This window comes from Thalia democratica, chromosome 4 (assembly GCF_965202585.1).
Source record: "Thalia democratica chromosome 4, ktThaDemo2.hap1.1, whole genome shotgun sequence".
NCBI lineage: Eukaryota > Metazoa > Chordata > Thaliacea > Salpida > Salpidae > Thalia > Thalia democratica.
Window position 1 is genome coordinate 21,507,070 of NC_139168.1, and position 14,073 is coordinate 21,521,142.

Sequence of the window (14,073 nt, forward strand, 5' to 3'; positions counted from 1 at the left end):
TGAAAGAAATAATGGCTCGTCAAAGGGCTAAAAGTAGTTTGCAATGATTTTGTATGCTAATTGCTTAATTAAGGCTATGGGGATACTGCCTAAATAAATTAAAGTATAGTACAATGGCTGTTTATAAAAGAATGTACAGGTATTGAGACTAAACTTAATTTTAATATTTAATTTTTGTTTAAACCTTAAATAATTCAGTCAAACATCAAAACAAACTGTTTAAACATTTGGACATTTAAATGTTTCTTAACCCTTATAGTTAATAGGCAAAAGTTTATTTTTAGAAAATACCAAAATTGTTCAAGTTTCGGCACTAAAATTATAAAATAATATAAATATTTATTCAAGCTTTTAATTTAATGACGGACAGGCAAACATTTATATATGAATATCCCACGAAAAATAATACCACATACTTAAGTTAATTATTAACAAGTGTTTTATGTACTTGTAAGTTTTTCAAAAGGTAAATATCAAATACATGGAATTTAATATCGAATTTGTTTATTTTACTACTTATACCTTGGCTTTACAGGTGTTTTTGTATATGAAATATTTGTTTTTGTATAAGAAATATTTGTTTTTATGTATGAAACATTTTGTTTTATTACTTTAGCACGTGAAACTTTACAACATCTTGTTTTCCTGTATGCCAAAATCAGCTAGTAGACGTGAATAGGACGTTTTAAAATGTCACTTCGTCTATAAATTTATGGATACACAGCCAAGAAAGCTTATGTTCTATTTTCATATGCAAAGTTAACATATATATATATATATATATAAAATGAAGTTTTTACAGTAAAAAATATTATTTTTTAATTCGGTATATAACTTTCTTCTAAAGCTTCAAGCTCTTATAAGAAAATCTAATTTAATTCAGTCTTTCATAAAGTTTTCAGCTATAACTTAAAAAATAATTTCAACTGTTGACATTAATACATATCAATTTAGGCAAAAAATAGCTGTTGTGTCTGAGTGGCTATTTTCTCATGTTGAAATATTTGAACAATTCTCTGTGCAAACACACACATTATGACGTAACAACGATGCTAATATTAGCTACGTTTGTATATTGGTTAACGAAGACTTTTTTATGCTTGATGAAAATTTAGTTGTTTTATAATTAGCCTACACATGTTGAAAAATTGCTTATAAAAAATTTGAACTAATTGTTTAATATAAAGCCTATTAAATTACTTATAAAAAGTTAAAAGTTTTAGTTTTTGTACTTTGGATTAGCTCCAAAAAAAGCCCTGTTTATAAGTTTATATTGGTATTATAAAAACAAAACTTTTATAGCCTAAAAACCTCAGCCAATAGTAAACATAAAAAGTGCAAAAAATTTTTTTTTTACAACTCTCTTATTTTGTGTCGATGAACTATACTTGACCACATATATTTTAATGTTTACACAAGCAAGCAAATTTGTTGTAATTTAACCATTTAATACCTCCCACACGGACAATTTCATGTGGGATTACATCCAATTTAAATGTCAAATAATATATTTTATCCCTTCAAACGCAAACAAAACAAGATAACTGGTAGTAGAGAGACGCCAATATGCACACACAGAGTTTAGCTTTTAGCAGGACTTTTTTTCGCAGCTTTATTGTTTTTACAAAGCTGTTTGTTTCAGTGTCATGTAAATTTATGTAATTCTAATACTGCTATTCGTACCACATTTTTAAAACTAGTTTATTATAGTTTATAGCTTCAACTCATTTTCACTATTTTGATTGTTATCGAAAAACATTATTTCCTAAAAAAAAATAATAATTAACAACAAGACAACAACAAACCTGTTCTTTGGTCTGGGCCTTCTGCACGTAATCCCTGCCCACTTTGATCTTGGGCTTCAACAAGGCCTTGGTGAAATCTAAAACGCTGATGCCGAGCAGCGTGCAGATGATCTGCGCCACCGTGTTGTCCGGCATGGTCGCCTGGTCGGTGTTGCGCTCCTTCTTGAACTCCATGTTGCCGAACGACAGCACCGAAGACACCACCTTCAGCATGGCTGTGGGGATGAGAAAATAAGTTGGCGAGTTTTCAAAAAGGTATTAAGTGCAGTAAGAACCGTTAAAGTTATAAGTGAATAGTTATTTACAAAGTTCATAAGTATATTTGCAGACTTTACCAGAGTTTTATTAATAGTTAGTTTTGTTGAATTACAGAAATTACTGCACTGATATAAAATGGAAGTTTGATTAGAAGCTACAGATTCAAAATTAGCAACAGCTAAAAAAATAAATAAACTATCTTACATTTTACATCATCATGAGTGATTCCCATGATCTCCATGGCTCTCAAAGTGTCTTGGAATTCCTCCCTGTCACTGGAGTTGGGAAGGTGCTGCATTCCGTGAGTGATGAAGCGGTATTTGCTGATGTCCTGGAGCAAGAGTTCCTCTGTTGAAAGAAAAATTTTTTAAATGTTATAAAAATATTTTGAGGTTCCTCTATTGAATTGTAGAAAATTTAATAGTTTATTTGTAGGGTAAAACTATCTAAGTAAATTTGATCTTAGGTTAAAAGTGTTTTTAAAATACTGCATGTTTAGCATGTTGAGTTTTTTCTATAAAATCAAAACTATATACAAAAACTTATTTTTTAATTTTTCAAAATTGTTTTGTTTTTACAATTTTGTTAGAAAAAAAGTAAAATTTTATTTATTTTAAAACTTTTTTTATTGCTCTAAGCTGAACGTAATGAATTTTTAAGAACAAAATATTAATAGTTATTTCTTGAAAAAAATTTGTTATAAATATATTTTTTGCAGCCCAACAACTAAAAACTATTTAAATAAATTTGTATAAGTTGTATAACACAGTTCCGCTTATAATTAGTGCGGTAATGTAATAAAGCTCAATATAGGTTAAAGTTTATCGAAGTATTTTCATACTGCTTCACATTACTTCCGGTTATACGGTAGTATTTTTATAGTAAATAAACTGCTCAATACTATAAAAGAATTGTTCAGTTTTTGTCATAAACATTGCTTTATTAAGGTAATATTTGGCTTTTATTGTCAATAATGTAAAAAAAAGTTTTTTAATTTTTATAGTAATTTTACCAAAAAGTATTAAATTTTAATAAAATATTTTAAAACTTTTCATTGATAAAATCACCACAATATTGGAATCTGTTAATACTTAAGATAAATACTCATGTAATGAATTAAGCACAACAGCTGCTAAATATTGACAAAACTTTCATATTGACTACCATATGGTAGGCATGTTGTATGGCTAGCCTGTATCTTTTAATTATTCATTAATCTTTATAATGCTTTATTTTACTGTATTAATATTTATAGCTGATTTAATCCTAAATGTTTACTTGTCTCATTTTTGTTAATTTATATTATTAAGTTTTGGTTTTACAACAACTTACTTTTATATATTGATTGAAAAAAACTCCTATAAAAAGTCCAACAATGCGTATGGCACATATGTGATAAATTACCAATATTACTATTGTTTGATACAAAACATATGGAATGCTATATGGGTGGTCTTTGTTGTTCTAATCAGTATCAGGTTATAATAGTTGTTTGTAAATACAATTTATTCTAACACCAGTGTTTTAATTGTTCATTTTTTTATCTTTAATAAAGTTTTTTGTATTGTTGTATTATTAATATGCTAAATTTGATAAAGGCTATATGCTTCTTTATTTAAGTAACTTTGTATTAGACGTAAGGTTCTATTTTTAGATAAAAATGTGAGCCCTTAATTTATTTCATTCTAAGAAGTGTTGTAAAATAAAGAGGATATTAAATTTCATGCTAAAAGTTTACTATTTATGCGTGATGAACAAAAACTATACTACATACAATCACTATGGTGTAATCAGTGAAGTATAAACAAAATTTTAAATGTTATCTGGTCTGTATTGTTTGTTGTATGATATCATATTACTTTATTTAGTACACAATATGAATATTTTCAATACAAACTTTTCAATTGTTCATTGGAACCGGTCAAAAGTTGGTAGAAAATGTGGAAAGTTCTTTCCTTGTTAGCTTGGTGGTGCACACGGGCCTTTTCCAACAAATCTATTAAATAGTAAAATTTAATTAAAAGATGCGTATATAAAAATATACAATTTACATTTATTTTTATGTAAACATAGAGATTTTTGGACGCCAAAAACAAAATTTTCAAAAGTAGAAACAAACATACACTAGTTCTTTTTTTATAATGTTTTGATTATAACTTAAAAAACACCATTAAAGATAATAATAACAAAAAACTAACAAGTCTCAATGTTGGCACCAGCGATGAAACCAGAAGCATCAAAGTTGATACGGATGAATTTTCCCTGTTATATTAAAATGATTAAAATTATCATATCAGTATAATGTTTTAAACAATAATCAAAACAATTTATTTAAAACTGAGACGATTTATTTCAACTCACGAATCTGGATGAGTTGTCGTTCTTCACAGTCTTGGCATTACCGAAAGCTTCCAAGATTGGATTGGCTTGCAACAATTGACGTTCCAATTCTCCCTATTATTTGTTTAAATTATTCATTACTTTTATTGGTTGATAAAACTGCTAAGTTGTCCAAAAGAAGGCAAAAAATGGATAAATTTTATTTTTTGTTGTAAAAAAACTCTAACTTTGAATAAAGTCTGTAATTTAACATTCTCAACTTCCTATACAATTATAATATTTCTTTTAATGTTGAGTATTAAAGATATTCTTTAAAAAATAAAAATCATGTTCAGTAGTAAAATTTTACAACAATTTACGAATAAAACAAGTACAATAAATCATGCCATCCAAATTTATTAGAAGCCATTAATTTCCTTACAATACTTTATTAATGTTCAAAATACAAATAACAATTTCGTTTATCGTTGATCATAAATACATTAAATTTAAACAATAACAGCACATATGCATTATAAGTAAGAAATGCATTAATAAAGCACGTATATTGTAAGCAAGAAATTTAATAAAACAAGCAGTAACAAATATCACCTTTTAAATTTCAATTTAAATTCCACCAACCAATTTCAATATATTACAACATGCAATTTTTATTGTGTATTAAAAATAATTAAGGAAAATTTATAGAAAATTTGTTTCAAATTTTTACATCAAAGCAATTTTGAAATTTGATTTGAAAAACATAAGTTAATTTAGAAATTAATGTTCTTATTTTTGCATTAAGAGGTTTTATACATGAAAAAAAAACTTTATTTAAACCTGAAAAACTTGTTTAACATTATAAAAACGTATGTAAATCGATGTAACATTCTTATACAAGTTTAAAATTGGTAAAAAGACTTTTAAATACTTTGATTTATCTACTTGTGTAACGTTTAAGTTATGATCTGCATGAAATGTTAAATTTTGCAGCAATTATTATAAATGCAGCAGACTTGATCTAACAAATGAAATTATATTGATTTTCTACAGAGATGTGTTAAAACTTTAACATTATTAATCGTTAGTGTTTAATGATCAAGTAACTTGTTAATTATATGGTTAAAATTTGTAACATGTAGTTTTAATAACACCTTTTTAAATGACAATGATGTTTTGTTACAAGTTATTACAATGGCTTATTAAGTTAGATGACATTTAATAAATGATTTTCAAAATTTCTAGTAATTTTAAGCTTTATATATGGTGTAGCTGTTTAAATGTTTAGCAGCTTATTTGAAAATTTTAGCGGATGATTTTTTTATTATTCTTACACATTAAAGAAAAACTTACATATTGAATTCCGCCCTGTGTAATGGTGTAATGGAAAATAACTAAAAGTTCACTTTTCAGTAAATACAATGACTACTAATGAAATATGTGATAAAGTTTGATAACAACAACATCTACTAAAAAGGTGATAACTAGAAAGTAAATTATCTGTTTTAAAAGAAACTCAGAAAGGGTTATAATATCTATGAATAAATAAGATAAAAATTAAACTTTTATAAAGTTGGTTTTATAAGTTTAATAACGTATACTTAGTTATATAACTTATGTATCAAACAACTGTTCTTTCATATAATTAACAGTAATATAAACAGGATAAAGTTTTAAATAAGTTAATAAGTTTAATAAGTTTATAAAGTTAATAAGTACTTTTTTAGTCTTTTTTTCAAAACTTTTATAGCATATGTTAGTCTTAGAAAGGAAAATTCAGAAAATTCAAATGTAAATTTTGCTGAACACACATGCTAAGACAACGAGTAAGACAAATAGATATTTTACTTATAATTCTCAAAACAATATGAAGTACACACGTATATAAACAATATATATGACAACTGTTTGAACTTTTTACATTTTGGATTGTTTAACTCACTTCAAAATCCTTTGTAGGCTAATTAATTGTGGGACCATTAAATTAGTTTATTAATAACTTCAAAGATAGGCATACTGATAGATGTTGAATAGATGTTGAATTAAATTAAACATTTTGGTAACACTGGTAAAACTGATATTTTATGATCCCTGATTAGAGTAAGTTTTAAATAAATCTTGAGCTTGAAACTTTTGACGAACACCTTTAAATTTAAAAACAGGTCTTTTATGCAAAGTTGAATGCATAAAATTTGTATCAAACACCTTGCTAGCGACATAACAAGGATAAACTCAAACATATTTCCAAACTTAATACTGCAGAACTCATCAAGCATGGGTACTCCGTGAACTTATTACATAATTCATTGTTGTTACCGAGCAATGCACAATACAAGTCAAGACTGTATGCTGGTAAAATTTTGTGAAAAAAAACAGCACCCAAAAACAACACACAGTGATTTTTTTTTACTTTATTTAAAAAACACCATTTAAAAAACACACACACGAAAACGAATGATCAAAATCCGGTGATGTTTGACTCCACATGAAATTCTTCAAACTTTATTGTGAATTTACATGTACAATGCACAAACACATGTGACAAAAAGCAATGGTTTTGGCACAACCCTTCAAAAATGGGTGCTATTCAGTTAAAACATTGTAAAAACTTTGGCACACACTTTGTACATGAACAAACATCCTCATCAGTTCATGTACTAAAACTTCACATGATTTCTATATGTACTCTCAACGCACAAACGTGTGACAAAATGATTGATTTTAAAAGGCGGTGCAACATTTTGTGACTTATAAACGCTGGGCACATAAATTTTCAAACACTTGTGCACTCATGATATACACACGTACTCTTGAAGGCCTGAAGTCCAACGTCTCACAATCGTCGTGAATCTCCTTCAAGGTTCTCCTCCTGGAAGAGTTCCGCTTCACCTTTCTGCTTTCCCTTCTCTTGACAAAATTGTTCTGCTGGAACGCCTCGAAAGACTCGTCGTTTTTGTTGGAGGTCAACTGGTTGACGAGTTGGCCGCTGGGCGGTTTCAATGCAAGGTTAGAACCATTAGACGAACCATTTGCAGGCGGTGTCTATATTGACAAATAACCAGATAAATTTCAACCAATAGCATGCAACTGCTTATATTTATAGCTAGAACAAGACCATAGTGGAATAGTAGCATGGATTGTAATTTTTTTTTATTGTTGGTTAGATAACACAAATTTGGAACGGCTTAGTTTTTATGTATAAGTTTAGTTTTCAGCAAACAAGGTTTTTGAACTTACCAATGTACCACGAGGAATTAAAATAAAAACCTAATTTAATACTGTTTCACACTTGAGTGCAAAATAAGAAACACAACCAACTTTAAAAAATAAATCAATAAATTATAAGAAAACTTAAAACAAAACAAAAGAACAAAACATAGTTGTTTTAAAATTAGCTTCAGGCATAAGTACAATATTATATTAGTAGTATTAATAAGTTATTAAACAAAGAAAGAATATTAGACAGACATAAAAATAAAACTAAAAATTTACCCACTTAAACTTTTTTAAGTAAAATAAGACCCACATAAAACACAAGGAAATAAAAGTTGTTATTAGTTTTTTATTGTAATTTCAAACAACGTAAAAAACATTCAAGTTACTGGTAAGTATTTTTAGTTTTAACAAATTAGTTTAAACTCAAATATAAATCCAAATGTTGCTAACTTGCTCCTGTGTAAAGAATTTATTAATTGATCTCGTCTCAGGGGATTAATTTGAAAATTTCAATTCTCTATAGATTCTCATTTATAAAAAAATGTGTTGTGTTTTAAATAATTTATTTGAGGATCTTACATTTTACAGTAACCAAAAACAATACTTTCACTTAGAATTTTTCATTTACTAATTTTCTAAATATTTAATCGAGTTTTTTCAATTATCTGCTAATGTTTCTTATAAAATATTATTTTATACTTTTGGTTTACAAAGAAAATATTTAATTAATTTCACACAAAATATTATTTTAAGTCACAGCAAACACACTCTAAATTAAAAATTCAATGTTAATTATAAAAGTAAACTTTATCAGCTAAACAACTTGCTTTTTTATGTTTTAAATAAGTAAGTTATCAAACAAGAACTATTCTACACTAGCAAGTTCTTATGCTTTTTTGATCTTTATTTTATAAGTAATACTAATTCTATAACATTTATTTCTCAGTTTTTATTTTATTTAACTAACAGGTGCACCGTGAGCTTTAGTTCCTTTCGGTGAAGCGGCAACGTGAGCCAAATACTGAATGACTTTCTTTGTGTTTTCGGTCTTACCTGCGCCAGATTCACCACTGTGTAGAGATTAGTTGATTAATGTTAAGTTTCAAGTGCTAAGTATATTAAGCTTTCTATACCATCTTTTACCCTGATAAGTTCTTTACATTTTATCAAGCCTTTTTTATTTAAAGATACATTGATAAAATTTTGCGTGTTAATTAACTTTCATAAACTTTTTAGCTATAATATAAAAATTATGTATTTTTTGTAAGCTTTCTTATGTTAATCTCAAAAAAAAGTAGTTTAAGTTTTAGGAGGTTCGAAAAATCTGTGTACTTATGCTTGTTGACATTTATTTGGAATTGGCTAGAAATTTGCCACTTAAAATTTCTTACAAAACAACAAATATTTATTTGAGTAAGTGGCAAGAAATATTTGTCTGATAAAACAACAAATATTATCCTGATGTAAGCACAAATGACAGCGAATCGGAGATCAAACGTTTATGCGGTTGTGACGTCATAATAAATTGTTTTGTTAACGTTTCAAGTGCTTCAATTTGCACCGATGTATTTTGACAAATATTACATTTTTCTCAAAAATCGGCTACTTTTTGTGAAAAAACTAGACTTGCTACTTGCTTAGTTGTTAAAAGTCTTACATTTCCAAATCAGTTTTTGATATAAATTCTTTTATTTAAAATAAAAAGTCCAACCAGAAACTTTTTCTAAATAAATTATTTAATTAGACTCATAAAACCATTTCACTCAACTTTTTCAGAAAAAGTTTCAAACTTCTCTACACAAGTAATTATGCACACGTATCAAATGAAACTACGTAATTTAAGAAAAATACCGAGGCGAATTTACTTTTTCACAATCAGCAAACAGACACTTTATTTACAACTTTTTCATGAAAAACTCATCTGAATTTTTCGCTCAATTACCAGTAATTTTTCACGAAATTCTTTTTCAGCTCCTAATTAAAACATCACGTCACGATCTGACGAAACTTTTCCGTCAAAAAAGAAACAAAAAAAAAACGAGGAGAAAACTGCTCTCTTGAAAAACTTCACCGACACGCTCGAGTGCGCGCGCTCGGAAGACAATTTCCTTATATGGAGTTGGAAGATGTTACGCGAAATTTGAGGTGTTTCGCTCGCGGATTGCTGATGTGAGAATGTCAGCTTATTTGATTAAATTCGTTGGTTGATTATCTAATAATAACTTTTTCAATAGAATCGCTAATTGTAACTTTTTCAAACAGATTATTTTAATTATTTTTAGATTATTTGTCTCGAAAAAACAGTTAATTATCAAATTATTATGGCTATATTAGTTGTTTACTTAAATTAAACAATACTTAATAAAAAGTGTTTTTTAATCACGCAAATTTCGTCATATTTAGGTAGGCCGGATGTGGTTTATTTATGAGACATTTCAAATTTTAATTACAATAATACTGTAGGACTTATTTTATTAACTACTAAAAATTCATTAATAACTAAAATACAAGCTAAAAGCTTTAATCAAACAGCACTAAAATTCTAATCCACTTAATTTTATCTAATGCACTTGTTAAATGAGAATAAATATTGGTAATTTATTTATTACACTGTTATTAATTAGCGATAAAAGTAATTGAATAAGTTTCCTTAACCTTTCATTTTTGTTTATAATCATTGATTTGAAGTTATTTTAAACTGATGTTATTAATAATTATTTTAGTTTTGCCAAGTAAGCACAAATACATAAAGCAATACGTTTACTGCGCTACAGTCAACAACATAAAATAATTTATTAAGTTAATTTTCTTTTAAAATTTCTCTTAAACTTTTTTTTTCTGCTAAGGTATTTAAAACTATTTATTTTATTAATTTAATGAATAAACTAATAAGTTTTAACATAAACAAGCCAGTATACAAAAAGTGACGTATTTTAACGCAATATCCGTTTTGTAAGCAGACAGTTTTCAATACATGTTTTTGCATGGAATATTATCAATATTATTTATTTTATTATCTATTCTAATAAACATTTTTTTAACTTTTTTATTCGGTTATTTATAGACAACTTAAAATAAACTTTAGTTCTATCTAAACAGACATGTATTAATTAGGTTTCACTTGTAAAATCTTATAAATAAATTTACGATTTTAAGTACAGAATATTTTTAAATGACCTAAATATCATATTGTAAAATTAAATTTTATATATCTATTTTGCATTATTGCTTTTCAAACTGAAACTTTAGCTTAAAGATTTCTAGTAACTCAACCACAAAAAGTTTTAATTGACTCATCTAAAAATATTTGTTTTGAACAATATTTTTTATTTTAGCTTATTAAAACCAAATAATGCTTTTTAATAATATTGAGAAATATATTTTATGATAAAACTTTTTAAATTTAAAATTTTTATTATCTTACAACGAGGAAGTAATATTCAAACAAGGAAACAAAAATTTATCTTTCAAAGATGAAACGCACTTGAAAAAATTTAACATTGAAATAAATATTTACCTTTGAATACGCGGAAAAGAAAAAGTTTTCAATACAAGCTGAATTTAACATGAAAAGTTATTAGACGGAAATAAATTATTCTTAGAAACCTTTCAAATAGTTTATTTAAAATATGGAGGATTTAACATAATAAGTAGCAAAGATAATGCCATTTAAATATCTTTATAAGTTTTTATTTCTTCACAATGTAACAACGCTTAATTTAACAGCAATTAAGCAATTAGCCAAGCACAACATAGTATTTAAGCTAATTGTACAAATAAAACAACATTAGTACTTTTTATCAATATTTACAAAATAATTTTCTAACGGAAAACTCCTAATTTTTATTGTCAAACATATTACAGTGTAAATTTTACAAAAAGAGTGATTCAATTATTTTTTTTTTTAATTTTAACAATAGTATTTTTCCAACTAAATAATGTACAGAAGAAACGTTATGGTAGGGCGGAAAGATTTTGCGCAAATTCTGGCAACAATGAAAAAACTCAACAGCCCTCGACAAAATACCTTCGAAATTTTCCTCGTATTATGACGTCACAATAACACTGTTCAATTACTGCTACTATTCGCCGGATGTTTCGTTAATGTGTGGTTTAAAATTTTGGACATTTTATTTAAATTTGTAAATTTATGTCACACATAAAGTAGTTTTACTTACAATACTTATGTACAATTTTCAAGTTATAGATTTTAAATTATTGTTTTACAAAGCCTGCTGGAATTTTTTAACTTAACAAGAGCTCATAAAACGCGCTAAAACCTGCGGTCAGTCAAACAGTTTGGAGTATTTACCAAACACTACTTTCTCTAATTAGTAAGTAATCTGGTTACTACTTAAGGTTAACAAATAATGTGGTGTTTTTAGTAAATAATAAATTTTCAACTCACGTGCAAAGAATAGCCTGGTCCTCACGATCTAAAATAAAATATATTTGTTTAACAATTATATAATTTGTCTTAATAAGTTATTAATTAATAACTATTATTCATATTTAACAAGTATTTTACTGTTATTTATTTGTAGTTATGAAAAAATTGTAAAATACTAAACATCATTAAAACCCACACCATAAAAGTTTTACGCAAAGGCACACTTCTAAGTAGTTTCTCATACAACAAATTAAAAACACCATACGTTATAAACTAGTAAGGATTAAGTTAACCACAGTCATTATGTGCGTCTGGTTGTAGTGAGAAGAAACTGATGGTTTGACCTTAGTTTGCACTAACACACAACACAACTCAATTACCACAGTGAATTATAGTAGTCAGAAGAAACATTACACTGTTGTAACTGCTAGTTTGTATTGGAACATATAAGATACAACTTAGTACGACCTGGTGTAATATGGCTACATTCGAATTATTCATACTTACCACAAAACTTTAGAAGAAATCTTTAAGGTGCACTGAAAGATAACTACTGATTGCTTAAATGGAGATTATCTTTAAACTCTTAACCTTTGTTATAATACTAAATTTATAAATTTTTAATAAGTCGACTTGTTAAATTTTTAACGATATAGTTAAACTTTAAATCCAGCGGCAATTGCAATACTTTAATTAATAGTAAACGTATGCATAGTGCAATTTATTTGCACGACTATCAACACTTTAAATCACTCTTGCAGGCCTCAATGTTGCTAAAAGTTAGAAGAAATATCTAGACTGTTCTAATTGCTAATTTGTTGGTGCGTATGTATAGCACACTGTGGTTTTAGTTGCTCAATTTGGAGATTAATGCAGGTAACAGCTCTTATAGTAAACAACTTAAATTCTATTTTAAAACTTTGGAAGGGCATTTTCTTAGGATCAATATATAAAAAATATTTATTGTTTTACAGAGGTACTTATACTCTTTTTAATGTTATTATTTTAGTATATAAAATTGAACAAATACAAATGACCACTCCAAATACACAAAAATCAGGAATATAAACCGATATATAAGTATATCATATACTATATCGTGTAATTCATATAAAATACCAACCATGTAGTAATTACCATACAACATATTGTCTTATTGACATATTGACTCTTATATTGTCTTTATGTATACTCAAAATTGTCTTTAAAGATACAATTTATTCAAACAAATTGACCAAATACACATAATTATCAACAGAACCTCTCAGTTATTGCACATGTACTAAACGCAATCAATAATATAAAATAAACCATTTACCTTGCAACATGCTCCTGTAAGCAGTGTCGGTGATGGCGTACACGTGAGGGGGTACCTCGTGCCTCTTCTTTCCCTTGTACATCTCAACCACCTTCTCCGTGTAGATCGGGTACATCTTATACGGGTTCACCACCACACAGAACAGTCCTGAGTAGGTCTGCAGAAATAATTATAAGCATTAATTTCTTTTTATTTACATGCTTATTTTGTAACTAGTTTACCAATACAGAAAACAATTTTGAGTGGGTTGGTTAAAATTATAATGTTATAAATGAATTTTATCAGTTGAAATATTATGTACAAAAAGAAAGATAAATATTTTAAACAAACACTAATAAAGAAAACCTACATAGATGAGGGTTGAATAATACCTTTACAACTGTAGTTATATAACTTTTTTTTCTAGTTTTGAAATTAAAGACCGCATACACAGTAATTTTTATTTGTATAAATACAAAACTCACGTAGATCAACGATGAGTAGTTAAACATTTTTCCAACTCTTTTTTATTTGTTTCTTAGCTTATTATTTTAAGTATGTCTTAAAAAGAAACAAGTAAACTCACATAGATAAGCGATGAGTAGTACCTCTGCTTCAAGTTGTTCAAAACCGAAGCCTCGTTCAAGCACGACATGTCGGCCATGTCCTCGACCTTGTTGAACTTGGGAGGGTTCATCTTGTGGATGTCGTTCTTGCTGAACGTCTTCCTCTGACCACTTTCCGTCAGTTCAACCTCAACTTCGTCTGTTTATATGGGGGACTTGATT

The 14,073-nt window shown here is 27.3% G+C and overlaps 1 protein-coding gene across 3 annotated transcripts in view; it reads right to left on the reverse strand.

The window, feature by feature from the left end:
• The window catches only part of LOC145834210 (uncharacterized), a 40,618-nt gene that overhangs the window by 26,069 nt on the left and 476 nt on the right, over window positions 1-14,073 (reverse strand). For 2 of the 3 annotated variants that reach the window (XM_082941587.1, XM_082941586.1), the window contains exons 2-11: window positions 13,872-14,050; window positions 13,307-13,463; window positions 12,007-12,034; window positions 8,566-8,668; window positions 7,191-7,424; window positions 4,425-4,517; window positions 4,262-4,325; window positions 3,961-4,059; window positions 2,268-2,411; window positions 1,806-2,020 (exon numbers count right to left, since the gene is read on the reverse strand). In XM_082941587.1, coding sequence (XP_082797713.1) covers window positions 1,806-2,020; window positions 2,268-2,411; window positions 3,961-4,059; window positions 4,262-4,325; window positions 4,425-4,517; window positions 7,191-7,424; window positions 8,566-8,668; window positions 12,007-12,034; window positions 13,307-13,463; window positions 13,872-14,050 — 1,316 coding nt within the window. The remainder of the gene's footprint in view (window positions 1-1,805; window positions 2,021-2,267; window positions 2,412-3,960; window positions 4,060-4,261; window positions 4,326-4,424; window positions 4,518-7,190; window positions 7,425-8,565; window positions 8,669-12,006; window positions 12,035-13,306; window positions 13,464-13,871; window positions 14,051-14,073) is intronic. The other variant, XM_082941588.1, reaches the window with a different exon arrangement.